Source organism: Sinocyclocheilus grahami, unplaced genomic scaffold (assembly GCF_001515645.1).
Source record: "Sinocyclocheilus grahami isolate Dianchi unplaced genomic scaffold, SAMN03320097.WGS_v1.1 scaffold30.1, whole genome shotgun sequence".
NCBI classification, from domain to species: Eukaryota; Metazoa; Chordata; class Actinopteri; order Cypriniformes; family Cyprinidae; genus Sinocyclocheilus; species Sinocyclocheilus grahami.
The window spans coordinates 28,938-56,091 of NW_015505209.1; the positions used below are offsets into that span (position 1 = coordinate 28,938).

Genomic DNA, 27,154 nt, shown 5'->3' on the forward strand with positions numbered 1-27,154 from the left:
GTTTAGCGTACTGTCTCTGGAAATATCAACCGTGATTGATCAGCCTTTATTTTTGTATTGTAGACGTTATTACTAGGCAAAGCAAAATTTGTTGAAATATCCACGACCTAGGCTACAGTAAGAGCACATGGTTTATCTGTCCATCAGATGCGTGTCAAAGTTGAGTTCGTTACTATAACAACAGTAGATCAAACAATCATTGTAAAAAAACAAAAAAACTTTGTCGAGATAACGAGAAAATTAAGTCGTTATAACGAGAAAACAACTCTCGTTATGTCTAGATAACGAGAAAATTAAGTCGTTATAAAGAGAAAACAACTCGTTATGTCGATATAACGAGAAAATAAGTCGTTATAACGAGAAAACAACTCTCGTTATGTCGATATAACGAGAAAATAAGTCGTTATAACGAGAAAACAACTCTCGTTATGTCGATATAACGAGAAAATAAGTTGTTATAACGAGAAAACAAGAAGGAAAAAAAAATTATGCATGGCCGCTTAGAACTTCCGTAGATACCATATGTCCATGGTACATAAAATAAAAAAAAATCAACAAAGCAAAACAAAACAAAACAAAATAAATAAAATGGAACAAAACAAAAAGAAATAAAATAAAATAAAAAGAAACAAATCAAATGAAAAATTAAACAAAACAAAAACTAAATAAAAAAATGAAACAGAACAAAATAAAACAAAAATTCAATGAAATTAAACAAAACAAAACAGAGTAGAATAAAATAAAATAAAATACCAATGGAAATGTTCACATCTAAAAAGTAGAAATAATTCCGCTATATCTGTTTATAAACCGCCAATAAGGTGTACACAAAATATTGGAATTCTGAATTGAAAATTTAACATTCTTTCTGAATAACTATCTAGATTGACAAGGCTGTTGGTAAATTTTGGAACAGGCACCAGGCTGTTAATCGGCCAAGACAATAATCTCAAAATAGCCTGACTCTAATCTGCCTGGGTTGATATATTGGCCTATAACTACCTTGTGGTTTCTCAGTGTCTCAGTGAGTCCATCATGCGGTTTGAGACGGTCAGAGTTGTTGTGTCTCGTTGAAAGCACCTGATCCTTCATGTCTTATTACATCACAGCTACAGCAGATGATCAGAACGAGACAAGCGCAGCCCAGAGCGCCAGCAGAGGACGGGAGGGGTGGAAAGGGGGCGGCACTGTCAGAGCGAACTCAAGCATACGAGATCAGAGTTGCCAGGGAAACCTCCCTAAAACCCAACCGGCAAAGGAAACAGAGGTGAGCAGTGGGTCATATGACCATGTGGCAGGAAAAGAGAGAGAGAGGCGGCCCAGCAGGACAGAGACGGTGCACATGCTCTTTTGCTTTTCCTGCTGATCATAACAAGTTCTGTGGCAGCATATCAGGACCTACGACACCCTCTCCTGCTGCCTGGCACCGCAACAGCCCACATTAACATCCATATGTCTCTGATGTGTAGAGCCGCTACTGGTTTATGATAGCAGGAGACCATCAAACTTAATTACACACAGACATACACGTTTGCTTTTGCCATACACACAGTGGCCTAAAAAGTATTTAGAAGCCACACAAAAATCACATTAGATTACAAAATGTCACAACAAATGGCAGCCCTCCTTATTAAAATCAATGTGAAGTTTCATTTGCTTCCCACTTTACTTACATAGTCTAGTGTATTTAACAGACAAAGTTATTCAATGAGAAAATAGTAAGGGAATCTGGAATTTAATGAATTGTGAAGGGAAAATAGTGTTGTCATGGTACCAAAATTTCAGTATTCGGTACCAATACCAGTGAAAATCCACGGTTCTCGGTACCAATTTTGGTACCAAAGCAAAACACAAAAACATGCTAATTAAAAAATTTGACTATACTTTCATTTAATCCAAACTGTGTACATATTTAATTTTAAAGGGCTTTTAAAACCTTCTAGAGTTATTCAGCCAAGAATAACAACTAACTAAGTTTTCTAAAAAAAAAAACTGACTGATATGACACAAACAATGTTAACCATTTGTACATTCTCTAACACGCATATTTTAGATTCACAATTCATTTAAAAGCCTCTGGTGTGTAAAAATAGTAAATATCATCATGTCCTCTTGTCTTATTTTAACCCTAATAAAAGGTATAGGAGCATTAAATAGTTAATAAAGAAACTTCATTCTAATGCTCACTATATTAGCTTTAGCCGTGCTTATGCTAATGATTAACTACTCTAATAACAGCGATGTTCATTTCAATCTGACATTCAAATTAAAATATTGAATAATATTCATAGCAGAAGCGGTGTTTCCCACAGACTTGCACTTTTTTTGTGGCGGCATATATATGCAAATTAATTATCTGCCAGCAGGAGGCACTTGTAGAGCAGGAGAGATAGAGGTTTCCCCGGATTTTATGTTGAATTTGTAATAATATGTTTAAAACAATATATGTATTTGGTACCAAAGCAAAACACAAAAACATGCTAATTAAAAAATTTGACTATACTTTCATTTAATCCAAACTGTGTACATATTTAATTTTAAAGGGCTTTTAAAACCTTCTAGAGTTATTCAGCCAAGAATAACAACTAACTAAGTTTTCTAAAAAAAAAAACTGACTGATATGACACAAACAATGTTAACCATTTGTACATTCTCTAACACGCATATTTTAGATTCACAATTCATTTAAAAGCCTCTGGTGTGTAAAAATAGTAAATATCATCATGTCCTCTTGTCTTATTTTAACCCTAATAAAAGGTATAGGAGCATTAAATAGTTAATAAAGAAACTTCATTCTAATGCTCACTATATTAGCTTTAGCCGTGCTTATGCTAATGATTAACTACTCTAATAACAGCGATGTTCATTTCAATCTGACATTCAAATTAAAATATTGAATAATATTCATAGCAGAAGCGGTGTTTCCCACAGACTTGCACTTTTTTTGTGGCGGCATATATATGCAAATTAATTATCTGCCAGCAGGAGGCACTTGTAGAGCAGGAGAGATAGAGGTTTCCCCGGATTTTATGTTGAATTTGTAATAATATGTTTAAAACAATATATGTAAAAAAAAAAAAAACACATCAAACTTATTGACATCCTTGGTAAATATGACCAAAGAAGGCTAGGGGAAAATCTGCATTGTTTATGCTTTTTGTAGGGCTGCCCCCTAAAAGTCGACTAATCGTTAGTCGACCAGAAGAGGCTTGGTCGACCAAAATTGTATTAGTCGTTCAGAAAACAAAATTATTAATAATCCACATTGGCGAAGTCACGAGTCACGCAGATCGGTAACGGCTGGTCTATGTGGTAGGCTAATACAGTATATTGAGCAGGACATCCAAACACTTGCCTATCATCGACCTCAAATATGGCTTATCATCTGAAATATGTATTAGCAACTTTACATGGCCGCTCAATCTGATGTTAACCTAGAGAAATGTAGCTTAATGAATCTATAGTGTGGAGCGTGAAGAGTAGCAAGCTCACTGCATGACAGACGGAGGCGCCGGTGCGCTCACTTGCTCTTAAAATAATCCCTCATTTTTGCTCATACAGATAAGAGTTATACATCTTTCACATTTGTAAAGACTAATTCCGCTATATCTGTTTATAAACCGCCAATAAGGTGTACACAAAATATTGGAATTCTGAATTGAAAATTTAACATTCTTTCTGAATAACTATCTAGATTGACAAGGCTGTTGGTAAATTTTGGAACAGGCACCAGGCTGTTAATCGGCCAAGACAATAATCTCAAAATAGCCTGACTCTAATCTGCCTGGGTTGATATATTGGCCTATAACTACCTTGTGGTTTCTCAGTGTCTCAGTGAGTCCATCATGCGGTTTGAGACGGTCAGAGTTGTTGTGTCTCGTTGAAAGCACCTGATCCTTCATGTCTTATTACATCACAGCTACAGCAGATGATCAGAACGAGACAAGCGCAGCCCAGAGCGCCAGCAGAGGACGGGAGGGGTGGAAAGGGGGCGGCACTGTCAGAGCGAACTCAAGCATACGAGATCAGAGTTGCCAGGGAAACCTCCCTAAAACCCAACCGGCAAAGGAAACAGAGGTGAGCAGTGGGTCATATGACCATGTGGCAGGAAAAGAGAGAGAGAGGCGGCCCAGCAGGACAGAGACGGTGCACATGCTCTTTTGCTTTTCCTGCTGATCATAACAAGTTCTGTGGCAGCATATCAGGACCTACGACACCCTCTCCTGCTGCCTGGCACCGCAACAGCCCACATTAACATCCATATGTCTCTGATGTGTAGAGCCGCTACTGGTTTATGATAGCAGGAGACCATCAAACTTAATTACACACAGACATACACGTTTGCTTTTGCCATACACACAGTGGCCTAAAAAGTATTTAGAAGCCACACAAAAATCACATTAGATTACAAAATGTCACAACAAATGGCAGCCCTCCTTATTAAAATCAATGTGAAGTTTCATTTGCTTCCCACTTTACTTACATAGTCTAGTGTATTTAACAGACAAAGTTATTCAATGAGAAAATAGTAAGGGAATCTGGAATTTAATGAATTGTGAAGGGAAAATAGTGTTGTCATGGTACCAAAATTTCAGTATTCGGTACCAATACCAGTGAAAATCCACGGTTCTCGGTACCAATTTTGGTACCAAAGCAAAACACAAAAACATGCTAATTAAAAAATTTGACTATACTTTCATTTAATCCAAACTGTGTACATATTTAATTTTAAAGGGCTTTTAAAACCTTCTAGAGTTATTCAGCCAAGAATAACAACTAACTAAGTTTTCTAAAAAAAAAAACTGACTGATATGACACAAACAATGTTAACCATTTGTACATTCTCTAACACGCATATTTTAGATTCACAATTCATTTAAAAGCCTCTGGTGTGTAAAAATAGTAAATATCATCATGTCCTCTTGTCTTATTTTAACCCTAATAAAAGGTATAGGAGCATTAAATAGTTAATAAAGAAACTTCATTCTAATGCTCACTATATTAGCTTTAGCCGTGCTTATGCTAATGATTAACTACTCTAATAACAGCGATGTTCATTTCAATCTGACATTCAAATTAAAATATTGAATAATATTCATAGCAGAAGCGGTGTTTCCCACAGACTTGCACTTTTTTTGTGGCGGCATATATATGCAAATTAATTATCTGCCAGCAGGAGGCACTTGTAGAGCAGGAGAGATAGAGGTTTCCCCGGATTTTATGTTGAATTTGTAATAATATGTTTAAAACAATATATGTAAAAAAAAAAAAAACACATCAAACTTATTGACATCCTTGGTAAATATGACCAAAGAAGGCTAGGGGAAAATCTGCATTGTTTATGCTTTTTGTAGGGCTGCCCCCTAAAAGTCGACTAATCGTTAGTCGACCAGAAGAGGCTTGGTCGACCAAAATTGTATTAGTCGTTCAGAAAACAAAATTATTAATAATCCACATTGGCGAAGTCACGCAGATCGTTAACGGCTGGTCTATGTGGTAGGCTAATACAGTATATTGAGCAGGACATCCAAACACTTGCCTATCATCGACCTCAAATATGGCTTATCATCTGAAATATGTATTAGCAACTTTACATGGCCGCTCAATCTGATGTTAACCTAGAGAAATGTAGCTTAATGAATCTATAGTGTGGAGCGTGAAGAGTAGCAAGCTCACTGCATGACAGACGGAGGCGCCGGTGCGCTCACTTGCTCTTAAAATAATCCCTCATTTTTGCTCATACAGATAAGAGTTATACATCTTTCACATTTGTAAAGACTCTACGTTTATTTGTGTGCACTCACAATAACATCAGAAAGCAAACAGGATGCGCTTTCTGCCATCTCTCTGTGAATTTGAGCGCGAAACTCTGTGTATATATTTGCCTTACAGCCATTAAAATATATCTATAGAGAGTGAAATGTCTACTTTCAAATAAACCAATTCAAATGGAAGACTAATATTCTCAGATTATGTAATCCGTACGAAACATACATGCGCATCACTACAGCCGAGATGATGAGTCAGCGTCGCCGACTTCATCTCTTAAACTGAAAACAAAAAAAGTACTAGTTTATCAGTGAATTATTAAAATGTTAATGCAGCCTCCTTACTGTTTTTCCCTGACACATTCATAATCATTACTTCTGCCGGTGCGCTGTGGCAAGCTTTATGAGTGTGCTTGAGCGCTTATTAGGCCATGTAGGCAATTAAAGGCTCATTATAATGATTTAAATGGTTTATTAATAAACGTGTGATTAGTTGACTAATGCTTAAAATGAACGACTGCTAGTCAACCAGAAAAATCCTTAGTCGAGGGCAGCCCTAGCTTTTTGCACAAATTTGAAATGTCAAATTTAATATGCTTCTGAGATATTTTACCCATAAGAATTTCTAAGGGTGCTAATAATTGTGGCCAATGTGTACTAGAGAAAAACATTTATTTTTATCAAATTTTCCCCCCATTTTCAGTTGTTTTACGTCAATGAAAGGTTAGGTTTTTGTGAATTTTATGAATGAAAGATCAAAAGAATAAATAACATAGATTTATTTTCACAGCCTTTTTTGCTCATATTTTCCAAGTGTGCCAGGACTGACCAGGATGGTGTTTAGCACATTACATTTTACACAATACATTGCAGTTCATGAAACTCCAGAATAATTAATTATCCTGTAAAATTGTAATATTAATAATAATTATTATAATAAATAACTACAAACTAACTAATTTGACTAAATAACAAATTTTACTCACATTGTCAGAGTGGCCCAACGTGTATAATCAATATCTAAATTAATACAAAATTATAATTTGCCTCATTGTTAAGTGATGATAAAATCTCATGTAATTGTTATTACATAATGCTAAATAAAAGAAAAACTATGTTATTACATAAAAACTAAATAAGCTGTATAAACCAGACACTTATGAATGTACAGTTTTTCCAGTATACTCACTGTGCACCAAAATGGAAATGTACCAACAACAGCCACTATGGGCGTCGCCCCCACAAAAATCAGACCCCCCAGAAAGACATTTGATAATTCCTCCACTAGCACACATTTCCAACTCCGACCTGCACACACGCACATCTCTTCACCAGAAAAGCCTCTCATCTGTTTCGAGGTCAGCTCATATCCTGCAGGTAATGACAGACCTCATCCCCGAGCCGAGCGGCCTCTGACGGAAAGAGCAGGGTGCATTAGGGTGGTTCTGAACCGAAGCGCCCTCTGTAATCTACCAGCAGCCATGGCCTTGAGTGCATACACCCACAACCAGGCTGGGCTGAGAGTCTTAACTGGAGGTACTCCCATAACCACAGCCCTAAAATAGGGATGGAGCCACAGTTAGAGAGAGCAAAATCAAAGCATGGGTCCTAATCACACACTCCAGCTACCAATCATGTCAAACACAGTTACCTCTATCTATACAAGTGCTTCCCACAATTATTATGATTATCATTATCACACAGCTAAAGCCATCCTATATCAAAATAACATATCACTTCACCAAATGCCTGTCAATCCATTAATGGGTGGATGGCTAGGTAGTGTTAAAACCAGAGCTGAGCACAGATCCAATGTTCTATAAATGACCTACAAGGGCACACACACACACAATCGTATCGCGCTGCTCTGGCAGATTAACTGAACAAAAACCAAATCCTTCTCTCTCGTTGCATTCATATTTCCCTGTGTACCAGCGCAGGACAACTAATCTCTCCATGTTAATGCAGGCTGTTCACAGAGCACTGCCAACATCAGCCAGCACACACATACACACAGGAGAGAAGTCTGCCTCAGAAATGTTAAGGTAAATATTGTTCTTCAGGCAGATTTAAAGGGACAGTTCACCTAAAAATTAAAGGCTGCCATTATTTACTCTCCCTGATGACTTTCTTTAGAGGGAGTTTTTTTTTTAGTGTGTGTTTTTCCACACAATTTTACATGCAGTTACAATAAACAGACACTGAAGATTCTAAGGGGGTGAAAAAGCACCATATTCAGCACCAGTATCTAAGATGTAAACAGACACGCACACATTCATAAAACATACAACATATCACGGCACTGTGCATATGCATATTTTTGAATCCGACTGAAAACACAGTCAGATTCAAAGGTTTAAATGGCTCAGATCTTCCTGTTAAACAGATTATTTATACTATGTATACAATGGAAGTCAATGGGACCCGAATTCATGCTGACCAACATTTGGTCATGAGCGAAAATAAATACAAATTTTGGTAAACTGTCCCTTTAAGATCTATACCACCCCTTTCAATCTGAATGAGATTTAATTTGAATCAAGCTAATTCGGATTGACTGATGAAGGCATTTTAGTCAGATTCCATCTGACTAAAATGACTAATTTATGACTATTAGAGCCATAAATTTGATTATTAATAGATTTATAGGATTGCATGTCAACATATAGGAGCTAGTGAGTTGAATTAGAGAACCAAATGAATCAATCAATGAATCAATCCGATTTGTTTTGCGACTCAAACCACCTCATTTATGATTTGTTAATTAATCTGACATTGCTGTTTGATTCACAAGTAAATAATGGCATTGATTTTGGTGTGTTCCTTGCAGAGCACTATGGCATGGAATATCACGAGTCATATGGACCAACTTTATGATAGTTTTATTATGTTTATAAAACAAAATGCATGAATAGGTACCAGCATCAGCCACTAGAGGCATCATCCCGCCAAAACTCACTTGAATTTGAAAAATCAGGACTGAAATCAAAATCAGTCAGACTCAAATCAGCTGATTCAAATGAGCGATTCACTGAATCAGACATTACTGCTTGGTTATAAGGTTGCATTTCGATGCTTTCCTTGCACAGAATAATCAGAATGGCTTGGAATGCTGAACACAAATCTTATGAACCATGTTTATGATACTTTTATGATGTTTATGAAACATGTTTATTTATCAGCCGACTCAACTGAGCGATTCAATGCATCGGACATTACTGCTTTATTATTAACTTGAATGTTTCTTTGTTCCACCCACAGCACTATCATATGGCTTCAGAATGACTGGTAACATAGTGCACGAGTCAAACAGACCATGTTTATGATACTTTTATGATTTGTTTGCATCCTAAATAAAACTTTCAAGCCTCAGTGCCCTTTCATTGTAATTTTACAGAAAGGCTCCAGCACAGTCTTCAGAGTATCTCCTTTTGTGAGAAAGAATGTCATACAGGTTTAGAGTAGCGAGTAAATTATGACAAAATTGTAATTTCTAGATGAACTATCCCTTTAAAACCATGTCTAAAAAAAATCTGATTTCAAGCATGTATTTTTTTATATATTTGTCTATGAAATTTCCATGTGCAAACATTGCTTTCACCCCTCACAGCATGAGAAAACATGAGCAAACCTCACACAGAATGGATTCACTGTTCCCGCCGTGTCATTCAGCACTCAAAAGCATCCTTGAAATTCAGCACAGTGAATGAGCCTGAACAAGCTGTGCCCAAAACTCACACATTCACACACACACACACACACACACACACACACACACACACACAAACACACGCACCCTTGTGCTATACCTGCCCTATTTCTGGCCCAGCACTCCCCTAGTGTAACATCTGTTGACCTGTAGAAAAACTAAAGACCTGTCCTAAAAATAGACTGCCACGTCATGATCACAATCCCCCCTGCTGCTACACGGATTGCTGTTGAAGGATTCCGCGTTCCCATTTACGGATCGAGATTGTGGAAAATAACACAATGTGCTATTTTCTGCACTTAAATTCTCACTGTCCCACACCATATTCTTATTCTTGGGTAAGAAATAGTGTGGTGTGGGTGGGTATGGTTTTGAGGGTACATTTATGGCCATATGTATGTGAGAGAAAATGAAGGTTAACAAGTAAAATTATTCCAAAGACAAAAATCTGAGAAAAATAACTCTGACTATAAATGTGCATGTGCATATGATTGATAACAATAGCCAATTACAGTTTTCTGTACAATGTACAAATGTAATAAACTAGTCTGGTTCTTCTCCATCTTGTTTTGTTAATACAAAAGGCCTCACGCAAATCTCTTGCATACAACTCAAAGGTTTTACGGCATGATCCGTGCAAACTTTGGCAAATTCAGCAACTAGTTGTTCACGAACACAAGCCATCTGACACAAGATCTGAGCAAATCCAGCCGATGTTGCTGAATCATAACCACTCCAGAGCTGCCAGAGAGACAGTAGTCACACTTTACATTCACGATCAAGCTAAAACACAAAATAAAAGAGAAAAAAAAACATCTATATATGGATGATTCTTCAGTTAGAAGAACTGTCCCCCTGGATAGTTTTAAGAGAAAACGATCATTTTAGTTTTAACGGATAGGTTATAATTAGTGCTGTCAAATGATTAATCGCGATTAATCACATACAAAATAAAATATTTTGTTTGCATAATATATGTGTGTGTTCTGTGTATATTTATTATGTATACATAAATACACACACATACAGTATATATTTGGAAAATATTTACATGTATTTACATGTCTATATTTATATTCATATAATTTATATTAGAAATAAATATATTTAATATATAAACATAACCTATTTTTCTGAAATATATACACGCATGTGTGTGTATTTATATATACATAATAAATATACACAGCACACATACATATATTATGTAAACAAAAACTTTTATTTTGGGATGCGATTAATCACGATTAATCGTTTGACAGCACTAGTTATAATAGAGTGCAACAGTCAGTTTTTCCGGAAGTAAAAATCCCATTCATTTTCTCCATAGGGGAATTGATTTTTTAAGATAACTTCTAAACAATTGAAGACAGACTTACTGTGAGCTACGAGGTTGTTAATCGATAGAATGTGCTTTTGCTAAAGCCATCAGCCTGCATTATTTCAACATATGTTTTAAATAATCATATTTAACAGCAGAATTCCAGGTTAAAAGCTACCTATATTTACTTCAATCACAACATTCATTCGCAATGCTGTAGTTCTTTGCACAGTACAATTTTAATGAAAACAATGCATTTCTATTTTTTATTTTAATGATAAAGCTCAAAATTAACTGATCGCTAACTAACTTAAAAGTCTATCTAAATCTAAAAATATATACGTATCCAAATTTCTCCAGAAAGGGCAAACATCTCAGTCCACATCATTAAAAAATATACCAAAATCCAACTGAAGATTGACCAGGATGTGATAAAAGTATTTACGCACATGAAACAGTTTTTCCAACTAGTCAAAGTGCCCCTAATTGAAGTATCACCCACATGCAGTATGGTTTACACGAGACTAAAATGCTAACAGAAGAAACAACAAGAGAACTGAAGAGTGGAGCTGAACTTTTAAGAATTACATTATGTCATTCAGGGGAGTATCTATTTATTTTGTGGCTTCCACCGAAGCACATCCTGTTCAGGCAGATTAAATGTATCATGCTTTTCAGCTCTTAAGAAGCATATTAGGATGACACAAGCTCCTCTCAGCTGTTCCGCTAATGGTTTCGGCATAATTACTGAGAGTATGGCTATCTGTCTGAGAAACCCACGTGAACACTTCCTGATGGCCGTTTTGGCACACTGACCAGAGTATTTGACATGAACCAGTGTTGTCTGATGTCCTGAGCTTGTCTCGCATTCAGATAATGTGCACTAATGAAGAAACTTCAGCAAATCCAGTGAGAAAATGACCCGCTGTGTCGGATTAGCACTGCGTCATCACTAATTTCAATACAGTGACCACATTTCCCTCGCCCACTGTCGTGACTTGGCCTAATGCCTATCTTGAGAGGCTCTCTAAAGACCAGAGGGAAAATGGCTTGCTGTAAATCTGGAAACAACATGGGAGGTTTAATGGCTAAGCCAAAGTAATCTACCAATAATGATGCTTAACATCACGCAGGTGGGGAAACGACAATAGTCCTTTAGTGAGTAGTGCATGTTAAAGGTACAGTTTGGCTAAAAATGAAAATTCTGACTTTATTTATTTACTCTAATGTTTTTCCAACCCCGGCTTTTTATCTAACAAAAATCTAAATGGCTTTGAAGTCTTGCAATATAGAGCACAAGTCATATGGAATAATTGTATATACTTGTATTTTTATTGCATTTGCGTGGAAAAAATAACATGCATTCTTCAAAACTTCTCCTTGTTTTGTGCTCCATGGAAATAAAGAAAATCAAACAGGTTTGGAACCACATGAGGTGAGTAAATAATGCCAGAATATATTTGAATTGTATATAACATATTCATCCATTTAGACTAGGCCTATACAGATTTAACATCAACAAACTAACAAACTTAATGTGATGCATATTTGTCAGTCATACATAAATGAAACTGGTAAGAAACATGAAAGATTTAGTTTATAGTTAGTAGTTTATTATTACTATTTGCATCTATTTGATTTATAAATCAGTTTTACATACATCATTTTCAAAATGCATTTATTAAAATTGCTTAGAATCAGCAAAAATATGTTCATTGTGAAAACAATTACATTTATTCAGTTAAAAAGTATAAATATTCAGCATTCGGTTATATGTAAATATAAATCAGTTTATTATACTAGCACAGAAATCTTACCCATTCCATTTATATATGACTGACAAATATGCACAAGTTTATTAGTTCGTTTATGCTAAATCTCTGTGATCTGAATACAATTCAAATATATAAATCTTACATTTATGTCTGAATATTTTTTGAGTGTATCATGCATTTGTAGGTCATAACGGTCTGTGGAAGTACAGATGGGAAGCTTGGTCGAAATCTCACACCAACAAGAATATGTTGTTCAACACTGCAACTATCAGTCCTTTGTCACTTAGAATAATGTACCTTTTTTAACCAGTAACGTTCACCTGGGTGTATAAAGAAGAACTGGACAAACAGGGTTAAAGAAACACAGATGCTGTGGCTGCCACACCTTGATCTGTGCTTAAAAATTAAACACTAAATCACACCATTACCCTACATTACTCAATTCTATACAGTCTTATTTGAAGGTATGCTTATGAAAACATGGATTATTTCCACAATGCTGTGATTCACATAAATTCACCTTTCATTTTTTATTTAGAAACCGTAAACATTGACATATACACATCACTAAGTAGGTGCTGTAAAGCATACCAGTCTCTAAATACAAGCCTTGCCTCAAACTGATGGCTGATGGCAACTGCATTCGTGAGAAGGAAGCAGTGCGCTCTGGATATGTGATCAACCATACGAGTCTAACACAGCCTCATGCACATGCAAATATTATTCAAATCGCTTCCCTCCAACAGTGCCACGAAATGAAGGCTTTAAAGACAGAGGCAGAGCATTTCTGTGAAACAAATAACCAATAAACAGTCTCACAATTAAACAGAACAAACCCCTTCCAGGCGCACAAAGAAGCGTGGTAGATTATCCTGATACACTCACAGGCAAAACCGTTTCAGCTCGCTCCGTAACTTTCATTTAAACCGGTCGAATTGGGTGTTTGCAGTACTCACAGTTCAGTAGTCTAACAGGTGAGTGTCTCCTTTTGCGCTATTTCCGTGTCAGTTTCCAGAAATCTGATTTCCCTCGCCGTGGTCCGCCTCTCCGCCCCGCGATGCAACTGCTGACGACGACGCTGAGTGTCTTTCCAGCACCAGCGCGCTTTGAACAGCTCCACTGACGTCACTCCCCGCGAAGCCAACCGACGCCACGCCTATCAGGCCCCGAGACCCCACCCAACACACGCTAGAGTTCCGATTCATCTACACGATTCGAATCTTTTCAATCAATCGGTTCACTAAATGATTTGTTCAGTTTGTACTAGCTAGCATTGGGGCTCTCACTAATGGACCCTGTGATGATGACGCGTTTCAACAGTCATCACCATCTAAATCCTCGAAAGTTTTTCATATTTGTATTTTTAAAAAATTTATGTACATTTATAACCAGTGTTGGGGAAAGTTACTTTTAAAAGTAATGCATTACAATATTGCGTTACTCCATAAAAAAGTAACTAATTACGTTACTTAGTTACTTTTTATGGAAGGTAATGCGTTACAATATTGCGTTACTCCATAAAAAAGTAACTAATTACGTTACTTAGTTACTTTTTATGGAAGGTAATGCGTTACAATATTGCGTTACTCCATAAAAAAGTAACTAATTACGTTACTTAGTTACTTTTTATGGAAGGTAATGCGTTACAATATTGCGTTACTCCATAAAAAAGTAACTAATTACGTTACTTAGTTACTTTTTATGGAAAGTAATGCGTTATATTACTTTTGCGTTACTTTTTAAATACGAGCAGGGCTTGATTGTTTTTAATATAAGAAGTTCTATTTATAGCAAACGTAAAAGCCCTTGCACACCAAAAAGCGTAATGAATAAACCTCAGGCTGAAGCAAAAGTAAATTCACGTCTGTACAGTAGAACGCAGGAGAAGAAACACTCTTCACCAATAAAAAAACAAAGCACGATTGTTAGTTTATATAAAGTAATTTTTGCTTATTAGTATGGTTGAACTGGATCATCAAAGCTCAGCAGCAAAGATATTGGTTAATAAAATGGGATTAGATACATTTGTGTTATTTAACATATTTAATTATTGCAGGTTTGCATCATATTCTGAGTTTTAATTCATTTTGATGAATACTAAATCTGTTTTTTTGTGAGTGGGATGAATTACTGCACATTCACATTTAGTCTAGAACTACAGTAACATCATGTTCTCACAGCGCACACAACGCCTCTGTACTTCTGATTTCTCTCAACATGAGGACAGGAGAGCTGTCAGTCAATAAATGGGAAAACAAAGTAACTGGCATTACTTTTTTGAAAAAGTAACTCAGATATTTTCTTGTAAATTAAAAAGTAATGCATTACTTTACTAGTTACTTGAAAAAAGTAATCTGATTACGTAACTCACATTACTTGTAATGAGTTACCCCCAACACTGTTTATAACACTATTCTTTGTATTATATCACCTTTGCATCAACTTACAAAAAAACAGTTAAAGCTAATGCGAGGGTGTTTCTAATGCAGCATCTATGGGAGGGACGGTAAATTTGACATTGTTCTCTCTTCTGAGTGCCGTTATCAGTCCCTCTCAATTTTTTCCTTTCATTGAAAGTCATGAAAACCCTATCAAGGAGTTTTTCTTTTGCTACTTGAGCAAATGGGAACGCAAAAAATATATTTGTGGCATTCTCCCATTCACTGCTCTTCAAGTTAACCCAACTATGACTTCTGCTGCTGAGAAACACAGAAATGTGAAAAAGGTCCATTGTCCTTCTTTTATATTAAAAATAAGCATGGTGTTACTACAGGGATAGTAAAACTGGAGTAAACATGTTTTTGGCATATTGATTATCATTTTTATCACCATTGTTTCTTTTTATAAATAATGGGTTGATTATGGTACTATAGTATCAAAAAAGTTACATTTATGTTCATTGTGGTTTCACTAAAAATGAAATAATATAGAAAATAAACATAATTCTTAAATATCAAATATGATGAGACACTGGTCTTCATTACTGGCCTTCATTACTTCTCGACTCAACTACTGTAATTCTCTTTTCTATGGTCTACCAAACACAACAATAAAATATATCCAGTATATATCCAACATATACAGAACTCTGCAGCTAGGGTTCTCACTTTTTCAAAGAAACCTTCTCACATTACTCCCATTCTACACAGACTTCACTGAGACCGGAAGCCTAAAAAATAAGTTGAATAGCATCCACATAAGAGTTCGCTGCAGTTATGGGGGGATTTTGATTGGAGGTTTATCTGTTTATCATTTATCATTTATCATCATCATCTGAAAATGTTCTGAAAGTGACAACAATATTGTTCCTTGTGTGGTAATACGATGTTCGATGGTGTGGAAATTATGGCAGAACCTACATTTTGGTTGAACTGTCACTTTAAGAACCATCAAGTGGGATATAAACCACACCATCCTACGTGGTCATCGCATGTTCATTATTGGGGACTCCAAATCCCAGGAGACACTGCGATTGAGTTCCAGCTCCACCGTTGCCATAGATACACTCGCTATCCGCTAGCACAACGCAGCCAAGTTTGCGAAGGTGGCCAAATTGTCAACACTTCTGAAGCAGGCATTGGAGGTATTTAGTTTATTAATTGTTTACAGAATTATATATTAATAGATATTATACACAGTTTTGTTTTAACCTGAAAAATAAAACAAATGCACAGGAGACCGGGTTAATTGTCACACTCCCATTATTATTCACAACGGTTGTTTTCTTTTTGAACGTCAACTTCTGTGCAAAACTCGGCATACTGGCAACAAAAAGTTAGCGAACATTTCCTCCGTTATTAGCTATTAGACAAATACAGTTTATTTAACACACGTTTGTGACAATAGCTGGCCACTATGTGTAAGTCTCAATAAACAAGAGAGTAAAACGCTAACTTACAGTAAAAAAAGCCCAAATCTTCCACAAAATATCAGCATTTTAATTTTTATAGTCAATTTAACACCGTTAAAAAGCAAACAGTAAGTTATATTATGAACTAAACGGAAAAAAATATTATTGAAAAAGCACAAACGGAAAAGGAAACATATTAACATTTTAAACCATTGTTTTGGACAAAAGTAACAACTTTTTTTTAAATCTACAAAATTGCCATACAAAAAAACTTAGATTACTGCCCTGAGAATATAGTTGTGACAAGTTCTTTTACAGCAGGGGCAAGTGTCATAATGTTTCATTTAATGAATGCTCATGTGTGTCCTCTCTTTTTAGCGGGTCTGTTGTGAGCGATGGAGGGATGCATGGTCCGTCTCCACAGTGTCCACTTCAGGGGTGCTTTGAGTGCTCAGCCCATCATAGTCAACTTCCACGAACTCTTCCAAACCAGAGATGCTCCTACAATTCTGCCTATGGTTAACATACATTTCTTTCTTATTTTAGATGCAGATTCTTTCCAAAATAAGTAGATTAATATCACACTAGAAGTCCAAAATAAACTTTATTTTCTATGCAGGTAGTCATTTATAACTGGGTGGGTAATTAAATACCCAACTGTTGTTAATTACTGAAATGATCAATTGTTTCTTTTTTGCATTTTGGATTTTTTTTTTCTTTTACTTTTCAAAAGTCGAGATAACTTTTTGTATTCTGTCAGTTCAAATACATTGGAGAAATCAAATGGATAAACACAAATTACGTTTAGTTAACTAAAATAAAAAAATCTTTTTACACTGAAAAAAATATGTTGAAACAATTTTCACTCAGGAATTGCTAGTAATAATTACAAAGAAATGGCAAGTAACACATTGAATTAAACATGAAATTTTGAAGTAGAAAGACTTAAATTGTATTTTCTACTCTAACTTTGAAAAAAATTACAGTGTTTTTTTTTTCATTTAATAAAACTTTTCTAATATTTCAGTTTATGAAATATAATTTCCAAATATATTTTAAAATATTTAATTAAATATAATTGTATTAATTTGTATTTACATTAGAATGTATCATCACTCTCACCTAATCTGCCATTGGATCTATTTTTCACTGAGATTGTTGCACTACATTCTGGGATTGCCATCTCCGCCAAGGAGATATACAATAGAATTAGGCCCAAAAAGGTATCTTAGTAGGCAACATAATTAAGTTGCGTACCTTTTGGAAAAGCCTATGCGTCAGAAATGTGCCTTAAAATGCTTCCTCCGTAGGCAGCCGACTTGGTTTTGGAACAGCATAAATATGCCAAATTGCCTCATACACGCCTATACACTTACGCCCACCCACACGCTAATTCATTTCAGTCCCACTTAGCCTCTTTTATTATCTTGCTTGCTTTCCCTTCATTGATGTTAATTGATTATTGAGTGCTGTATTCCACTTCCTTTCTGCATATTAACTCCCTCCTTGTTTTTGAATCTTGTTATTATCTGAGCTTTTATTGCTCTTACTCCACAAAATATGAAATTATAGAGCCAGCACAATTGGGAATATAGGTCACGTTTCAGCCACCCCTCGTGTTGTCCAGGAACTCCCAGTCTTAATTGAATGGATTTTTTTTCTCAGCCAGAGCTTTGCAAACATTGGTGTGGGGGGTGGGCGTCACAATGCAGACTGTCATCCTCCTGCACTGGTTTGCACCAGATCTTTGAGTGTTCTTGAGTCTGCTGCTCTTTTCTACATTACCTGAGGCAGATGTTATGATTTTTTTGTGCTTTGATGACATATACATGCATATATTTGTGTGAGCATATATGAATATGTAGATTGTCTTGGTCTTGCAGATAAAGAATGAGGATGTTCTGCGGGCTGTGGTGGCTCTATTGGACACGTCCTTGCCTGGAATTGGCCCCAGAGATGTGCATGAAACAGTACACTACCCTGGGATACATACTATTATTTTGTCACAAGACCATGCAGGTATGTAATTCACCTTGGTTGGGCAATAGAGCATAAATTATGCGAGTGATAGAAATATCCTAGTTTCCAAATATAGAATGAGTGTTGGCCTAAGGCTATTTTATTCTGATTTCTCTTTGCAGATGTTTTAAAGGACTATAGAGGAAGAGCTTCCCAAAAGGAGACAAATTTGAGCCCAGTACCCTGTAAAACAAGAGTGGAAGCTGATTCCACACACAAGCTGCTGGCTGAGCTGTACAGCGACTCTGAAGAGAGTGCAGAGGAAACCTCAGAGGAGATAATAGCAACGGAGACAAGTATCAGGTTAAGATTTTTTAAAGTAATTATAATAGTGTGATCACATTTGCCATTGTTCTGCAAATTGTCATGGGCAAAATCCAGTCATGTGGAATCCACGTAATTGGGAATTTCACATGACGGTGAAAGATTTTCCCATGCACATTTCAAGTTGGTTTCAACAGGTTCAAGTTGGTCACATGGAAAATTGCTTAGTTTGTATTGCTCAGTGCACACTGTGCAATAAATTCTAAAAATTAAAGGTTCCAAAAATGGGTTTTAGCAGTGAAGCCATAGATTCTATGGCTTCACTGCTAAAACCCATTTTTGGAACATTTACTATGGCATAGAAGAACCATTTTGGGTTCCCCAAAGAACCTTCCAGTTAACAGTTCTTCAAAGAACCATTATTTTCTTCTTAGTGGGAAGAGCATCTGAATAATCTGAAGAAACTTTTTTTCCCAGTAAAGAACTGTTTATGAAATGGAAAACTTCCATGGATGTTTAAAGGTTCTTAATGGAACCCAAAAAGCTAATAAAAAAGAACTATTATTTTTAAGACTGTGTAACAAAAGTGGATGGTGGTTTATACTGTCAAGTTCCAAAACAGATATATAAGTATCATAAAAATGACTATGTTCAAAGTCTTCTGAAGTCATATGATACCTTTGTGTGAGAAACGGACTAAAAACGAAGTCATTCATTAAGTCATGATTGAGAATTAATGAGAGTGAATATGACATGACTAGTCACAAATCGTTTGTTGATTCTGTTAAAGATAATGGGATTACAAGAGCTTTTTCCCAGATCCTCCCTGGCGAACAGTTTGCCAAGCGTTCCTTATCACCTCTATCTCTACTCCTATAGGCGTTGATCTGGAAAGAAGTAAATTTTTATATTTTCATTTATTACATTTTAGAAGGACATTTAAAGGTGTCATATGATGTTGCTAAAAAGAACATTATTTTGTGTATTTGGTGTAATGAAATGTGTTTATGTGGTTTAAGGTTAAAAAAACACATTATTTTCCACATACCAGGGTTGGGCGATGTCTACCAAATTGGCATCGGACGATGTCTGCAGTGAAACATCGTGATGGACGATGACATTGGGGGGCGGGGCAGGGTTAGGGGTGTGCTTGAAACGTGAAACAAATAATGCGTTCTATGGAGCCACTAAAAGGTTAGCCGCTTGCTAGCAGTAGCCTGTTGCATTACAGTACATGAAAGTTCACTTACCACATACACAGAGTTAGGAGAAATGTCTGATAGAACGATGACAAATGATTTGCAGATCCTGAGCACCAATGACAAACATCTAATCTTGTCAAATGTGTGGTAAGTACTGCAGCTCCATAGTATAGAGTCCTTGTGATCTCAAATCTCAAAAGTGAAAGTGAAAGTAAAATGAGAGCGCGCAATCGAAAGCGGTTTCAATAGCGGCTCCCTGATGCCGCAATTTATATACAGTCGCCTATACTTACCCAACGATATAATTGCGAGAAAAAGTATTGAAATATATATTTTTTTATCCTCCCGTCTCGTAGGATATTTATTCCCTTTAGGGTTTCCGTAATACACTTCATTTTCTTTCCAAACACGGAACTGGGATGCGGCGGATTGCGGGAGGGGGGGTGGGGATGGGTGTAGGAATCACGATGTCAGCTTAACATCGTGATGGCTGTCAGCCATTGGCAATGGACGATGGCATCGTCTATCGGCCCAACCCTACCACATACTGTACATTATTTTTGCTCCTCTATGCCCCGCCTTTCTGAAACTCGTCGATTTTTACAAAACTCATCGTTCTGAGGAAGCGAGGTGTGCGCTGATTGGCCAGCTATCCAGTGCGTTCTGATTGGCCGAATGATGGAAATGTTACGCCCCTTACCATACTGTGATGCCCGGCGTGACGAGACAAAACCAATAAAACTCATTACAAACGAGGCATTTGTAGCATCCAGTGGGGACATAATTACTGATTATAATGACTTATACTGTCTTTTTACGCATTGCGTTGCATATCGCGCAGCGTAAACATAAAACCATGTCTGCATTTGTGACCGGAAAAAGGACAAACAACAAGCGCTGCTCTACACTGCTCAAAATTCGTGTTTGAATCGTCAGTGGCAAATTCTTTAAATATGAAAACATACTTACAGGCTGAGTCAGAAGCGCCAGACTGTCCTTGCAAAGTTGGAATTGCCCCACTTTATAGAAACAGCCTTTGTGCACAGACACATTGCAGGCTACTCTCCCAGGAAACAGTCCTCCATAAAATGCGCTGCACACACTCAAATATTTGGTTTGAACTGTTCTGGAACAGTGTTGTATATACAACTTAACCACTGATTTCTAGTTGTGTCCTCTTTTGGAAGACCAAACAAAGTAGTTTCGCTTTCACAACGAAACACACAGTGTCTCCACGACATGGCAGCGGCGGCAACAATACTACAGCGAGAATAAAAGTTATGCCTTCTTTCTTTGCGTATACATTTGGGCGGTGTTATGCAAATCTTCCCACACAGTGACGTAGACATGTGGGGGCGTGTTTAAATGAGTCATTTTAGGAGGGCGTGGACGACTCTTAACTTTTTTTAAGAATATCTCTTTGGGTCTTTGCAACTTTGGGATCTTATCTATGTACGAATAGCTTGTAACACTCCAAAGAGAAAGGAAAACTTGAAATCGCATCATATGTGCTTAGTGCATGGTGTGACAGAATATTGTTGCAAATTTGATTTTGTACAAAATTTCTACCCAGATTCACAAAAGGAATATAATTTGTATTTGCATTATACTAAATGTATATATGTGTGACTATTCTAATAATTATTTTAACTTTTGAATGCAGTCATAATTTCACAATGTTGTCAGAGCCTTACCACACATTGGGCTTTGGTGCTCATGTTCTCTGTTCTCCATAGTTGGTCTTGGGAGCGATTCTGTGAAGGCCTCCAGGAATTTGTAGACGGAGCGAGGGATAGGAAAGAAAAAAGAGCAGTACAACGAGAAGACAGAAAGATTCCCCCATCCGCCGTAGGAGTTGAATCTCTGATCGTGGCTGCTGCTTGCTACGAACTCAAGATACTGTAAGCAAAAGCACAAGCACTGTGCCTGATTCAATCAAACAGCTGCGAAAGAGCCATATAATACTATTTTGTGCAAAAATAAATAAATAAAACACACTAATGCTTTAAAGCAAGATAATTTTCTTCTGTTAGCATCTCATAACATCATCTGGCAATGCAGTAAATCTTTTGTCAATTGCATTTTATAGTCATTTTTGCAATAAAGAGGAAGTTACACTGAAAAAACAGGGATATTACACAAAATGTAAAGTATGAGATAAACTTCTTGTTTGTTGCATTCTACAAAGCATTTTCACACTTTTTGTCTTCATACACAGTACACACTCACACACACGTCTACCTCACAGAATACTTTCTGTGCAGAATCATCTTCTACTGTACTTTCAACGCACACATCCAAATCAAACTCTGTCCAGCTGTAAGAACAAGCGCCTGACTGTCCCTCCCATAGCCTCAGTCAGCATTTCAGCTCTTTATGAGTGGATTCCATCCAGGATTCCTAAAAAAGACTTTATTTATATCATCAAACCGAAACAAGCCTGGTCATTATGAGATCCCACTGAATGGTGTTGCTCCACCCTGAGTCTATTTCCATTCCAGAGGGGCTGAAGAGTGGAGAAACCTGCCCTGCCCTGCTGGCTGTGGGGTGTTATTACCAGTCAATGAGAGACTATGGCTTCCTCTCTCTCCTTTCCCTCTTTTGCACTCTGTATTTGTGCCAATCGCTTCCACATGGCCTGTGGTTTAGTTTAACCTCAAGCGTCTGCCACACACACACATTCTCACTAGAACCTGTCTTACTGTGACAGTTAAAATGGATGTTTCTCAGAAACGTAATGAGAATCAAATTAAGACATAAGCTGATTTTAATAAGAACAATGATATGGAGTCTTCTGCTTCTGTCTGTGAATTGTAGGTCTACAGGAGACATGGTGCTTCAGCTGTCTCTTTTAGCTGTTAGAAAACGTTACCGGCACCTTGGGATTGGCAGCCACATAATGGAGGTAAACACATACACAAATTGTTTCTGCGTGGACCTTCTCAATCTTCTTGTACTTGTTCTACTTTGCAAATGACAATGTATATCAGTGCTGCTGTGTCTTTACAAATTATTTAATGAACACAGCCTATAAGCTTGTATTTTGCATAGACACTGCCCTCTGTTGTTTGCATTTATTTATGTTTTTTGTAAGTACTCTTTCCTATATTTTTTGTTTCAGCTTTTGAAGACTCAGTCTATAGTGGGGAAATATGATACACTTGTTGCCCACGCTGACACTGATGCAATAGGTTTCTTCAAATTCCACGGGCTCACCGATGACCCTCTGCTCAATGACCAGTTCAAGTACAGATAATGCATCCCACAATGCATGTTATGCTAAATCTAAATGCATAACAATAATTGTCTATATACAACTATCTAATGCATATTGTACAAAAGTACATAAAAAAGGCCAAATTGCTGATTATATTTAACACTTGGCCCATATATCATATAAAATGTCATATAAAACAGATGGAACAAGTGACTCGTTCTTGGCCAAAATTAGCTGAAAACTGACTTTAAACAAGACTTTATGCTGATCATTAAACATCATCTGGCTCTTTCTGTGAGACCAATGTGCCTCTATTGACAGCAGATATAAGACGGGTTTCTGAATATTTTTTTTTATTGTTTAAACAAACAGTGCCATCTATAGGCTAGGTGGTATATGACTGTGGTAGCATGAAATTTTAAAATACAATAAATTACTTTAGGTAGAAGTATAAAGAACCTCCCATCCAAACACCAGAGGGTGCTGGAGTTTAAATATTTGTACCTTTTACTGCAGACTTAAAGAAGTCAAACGTTAATTGTTTGATGCCCATTCTCACATTAGGGATGTAAATCTATTAAAATATTTAATTGCAATTAACCTAAAATGTTTCTGTAGTTAATGCATTTATTTAATTTCAAAAATATTAGTAAAAATATTTAAATATATTAATAAATAGTTATTAGGCACTTCAAAATAAAATAACACTGGTAATACAATCAAAACAGTAATTCAGCATTGATATTAAGCAGTCACACTTGTTTTTAAAAGTTTGTTGTGATGGCACTCTATAACCATAACACTTATTTTTGTTTTGGTGTATTATACAGAGAGCTGAAAGATGATTGGACTAACAGTATTCTCATGAGCTACCTGCCACCCTTTACTACAGGTGAGGCATACACACACACATACACACTCATGAACACACACTTACAACTTCATGTTTTCATTCTACACATTTTCCTTTAGACCTAGAAATGAGAAATCCCGTTTTCTCCCTGAGTTTACGAGAGGTGGAGATGGACATGGATGTGGCGTGAGTTAATATTCATTGTATTATGCATTTGCTGGGTGTTGCTGGGTAGTTACTACATTTGTCCTAACCCTAAATAGGAGCAATTATCTTTGCAAGCATCACTAAAAATAATCTAAAGCATATTGAACAACATCTGATAACCAGGTTAATGGTGTCTTTGTTTCTTAGAAGGTCGCAGGCTCTCTTTGCATATCAGCAACAGGTAATGTGTGTGACGAGACTACTCGAAGAGGTCAAGATCTTACGCAAACAGGTGATAATACATGATATTTGATCATGCCCTTACTAATCGACAGCTGCAATTGAGTGCATTATAATCATACAGACTCTGTGCTTCTGTCATGTTGCTCATGTATCTCTCTCTCTCTGTGTGTGTGTGTGTGTGTACGTATTCACATGCTTCCATGGTGACTGGCTTTTCAGCTAGATCTACAACGTGAGGAAGTGGACCGCCTCAACTCCAAGCTGGAACAAGAAAAACGAAAGCGCCATGATATAGGTATGTTTGTATGAGTGCAAATTTGTTATACCTCAATATTTGCCTGCCTGTTTTACACAGAACACAATTGTGAGGGTTAAAGCAGGACCTACTGTACCAGTCAAGTCTAAAAAGCATTTTGGTCATTTGATGTTTAATATTGGACAGTTTAATCATTAAATAGGTTGGACCCTTAACGCTTACCTTCCTAACCCTATTTCTTTCTTACTTTTTCCTGATCTTTTTAACCATTTTTTTTCTAATTTTATCTTTTCCACTTCCCTATTCCCTTTTTTTAATCGTTATCCTTCTTTCGCTCTGATTTTATATTGGTTAAATGTATATAATATATCTAGTTTATATTTTTGTTTTTGTGGTTATCTCCCAATTTAAAGGTGCCATAGAATGCATTGTATGTGGCTTAGGTAAGGGCAAAAAATCTCCAGAAACAATTTTACATGTCCATTTACAACCCTAGGATTTGTCCCTAGAATTAAATGGTCAGTTTTTACCTTATTTGGAAGGGTCATGAATAATAATGTTGAGCTCTGCTCTGATTGGCTGTTTCACAGTGTGGCTCAATGTTGAGCTCTGCTCTGATTGGCTGTTTCACAGTGCGGCTCATTTCAGGAGCTCACACAGCAGGAATGAAACACAGGGAAAATCTATATTTCAATACTGTCTCTTGCAGTTATAACGCTGGGTAATTATACTGTATATAAAATGCGGGCAGCAGGAAGCTAATGTAACAGGCTACCGCTAGCAAGCAGCTAACCATATCCCTTTAATGACTCGCGTTATTTTATTAGAACACGCGTTATTTGTTTTCCGTGCCTTTCTGAATACAGACACCAACCCATCCCTGCACATCACATCCCCTGCACAGCTTGGAACATAACATTTATTTCCATGATCTTCCATTTTCGCTATTATCCTCACTTGTTTCTTCACAATACCTGCATAACTTCTGATGATTCAGCTGTGCAGGTTTGGCTGGCGGCTGGCATAGAACATGGGCGGGTATATGCAAATGTTGGGGGTGTAACTATTAGTGATCCCGACTGTAACGTCACAGTCGGTGTTATGTTCTGATTCGCCTATTTTTCAGTGTGCATGCACAAGATTTACATAAGAAGGACGAAGCAATGGTGTTTGAGGCTCACGGTATGTCATTTCCATGTACAGAACTGTTATTATTCAACTATGCCAAGGTAAATACAGTTTTCCATTCTATGGCACCTTTAATAAAGTTTAGACTTAGGGACTTTTAAGTTGAAATAAGATATGTTTGAGTCTTTCAAAACTTTATTCTCTAACTCTAAATTAATTCTGAGTGTTATGTGTTAGTGTTAGATGATGGAAAAGGTAATCTAAATGTTAGAGGATGCACAATTTAATATCCCTAATAAGCAAATACTGCTAAGTTACCAAATATTAGCTAAAAAGTTACAGAGAAGAACTTATTAAAAAGATTATTAAATTGCTGAAAAATATTTTGAATGAATGTACAATTTATTTTATTCATATTTACATATTCTGTAGAAAACAAGTTCTTGATGTACAGGCTGAAGAACTCAAAAGAACTTCTAGACAATATTGCCTCAGACTCAGGTGAGTATTTCTTTTTCATCTAGCAGCTGCAAGCAACACATATGAACTGTGATACCCTCCAATCTTAGCTGATTCGATCAGTTGCTCTGAAATGCTCATGTGCTTATATAATGGTTACTTACAAAATCCCTGCCTATCACATTGACTCAGCAACCATGATACTCTTTTGAAGCACATGACCAATAACAAGTTCAGACTGACCTTTGCTCGCACCTCCAATTATAAGAGCCACTTGTCTTCTAGCCTGTGACTCATAAAGCTGTGGGCTGGGTTATAATGATGACTCATAAAGCACTACTGGCTCCACAGTGAGGGATGAAGAAAAACCCATAAGATCAATCCTGTCTATAAAATCAAAAGCGAAGAGAGGCACAATAATGAGTTCAATAAATTCAATGTATGAAGAGGTCCACATGGCCAGTCTTCTCCAGTCAAACTAAAAGACATTTATTGAAGTAATAAGCCACTTTAGACTTGTGGCTTATTACTGTGTGTGTAAACATTGGCTATTGTACTAGAATTCAAATATGGCTCATCCAATAAAGTGCTTTGTAATTGCTTTCGTCTCAGGAAAGCTAATGTTGAGTTGTAAGAACTGACATTAAGCATAAGTGTGTAGGATATGTTGGATTATCTTTGTATTTTCCAGATGATCAGGGACTAACTGAACAGGAGCAGGCAAAACCAGGAACACAAGAGCAAGAAACAGCACAGTCTGAAGAACCTCCCATCCAAACACCAGAGGGTGCTGGAGTTTAAATATTTGTACCTTTTACTGCAGACTTAAAGAAGTCAAACGTTAATTGTTTGATGCCCATTCTCACATTTTTGCATTTGTTTGTATGTTTATTTGTACCTCTGTCTCGTAGTTTTTGAATGTCATGTTTTTGGGGGCACTCTC

The 27,154-nt window shown here is 36.6% G+C and overlaps 2 protein-coding genes across 4 annotated transcripts in view; one reads left to right on the plus strand and one right to left on the minus strand.

The window, feature by feature from the left end:
• The window catches only part of LOC107571880 (sphingomyelin phosphodiesterase 3-like), a 42,338-nt gene extending 28,666 nt beyond the window's left edge, over nt 1-13,672 (minus strand). For all 3 annotated transcript variants that reach the window (XM_016258285.1, XM_016258264.1, XM_016258273.1), the window contains exon 1: nt 13,530-13,672. The gene's annotated coding sequence lies outside the window, so the exon portion shown is untranslated. The remainder of the gene's footprint in view (nt 1-13,529) is intronic.
• Nucleotides 13,673-16,055: 2,383 nt separating this feature from the next.
• LOC107573183 (uncharacterized) lies at nt 16,056-27,063 on the plus strand. Its single transcript, XM_016259633.1, has 13 exons — nt 16,056-16,156; nt 16,802-16,941; nt 18,307-18,442; nt 18,565-18,745; nt 21,645-21,809; nt 22,726-22,813; nt 23,030-23,154; nt 23,956-24,017; nt 24,098-24,164; nt 24,333-24,417; nt 24,588-24,663; nt 26,185-26,253; nt 26,903-27,063. The coding sequence occupies exons 2-13, from the start codon at nt 16,819-16,821 to the stop codon at nt 27,010-27,012; spliced, it is 1,287 nt and encodes a 428-aa protein (XP_016115119.1). The 5' UTR covers nt 16,056-16,156; nt 16,802-16,818; the 3' UTR covers nt 27,013-27,063.
• The last annotated feature ends 91 nt before the right edge of the window (nt 27,064-27,154 follow it).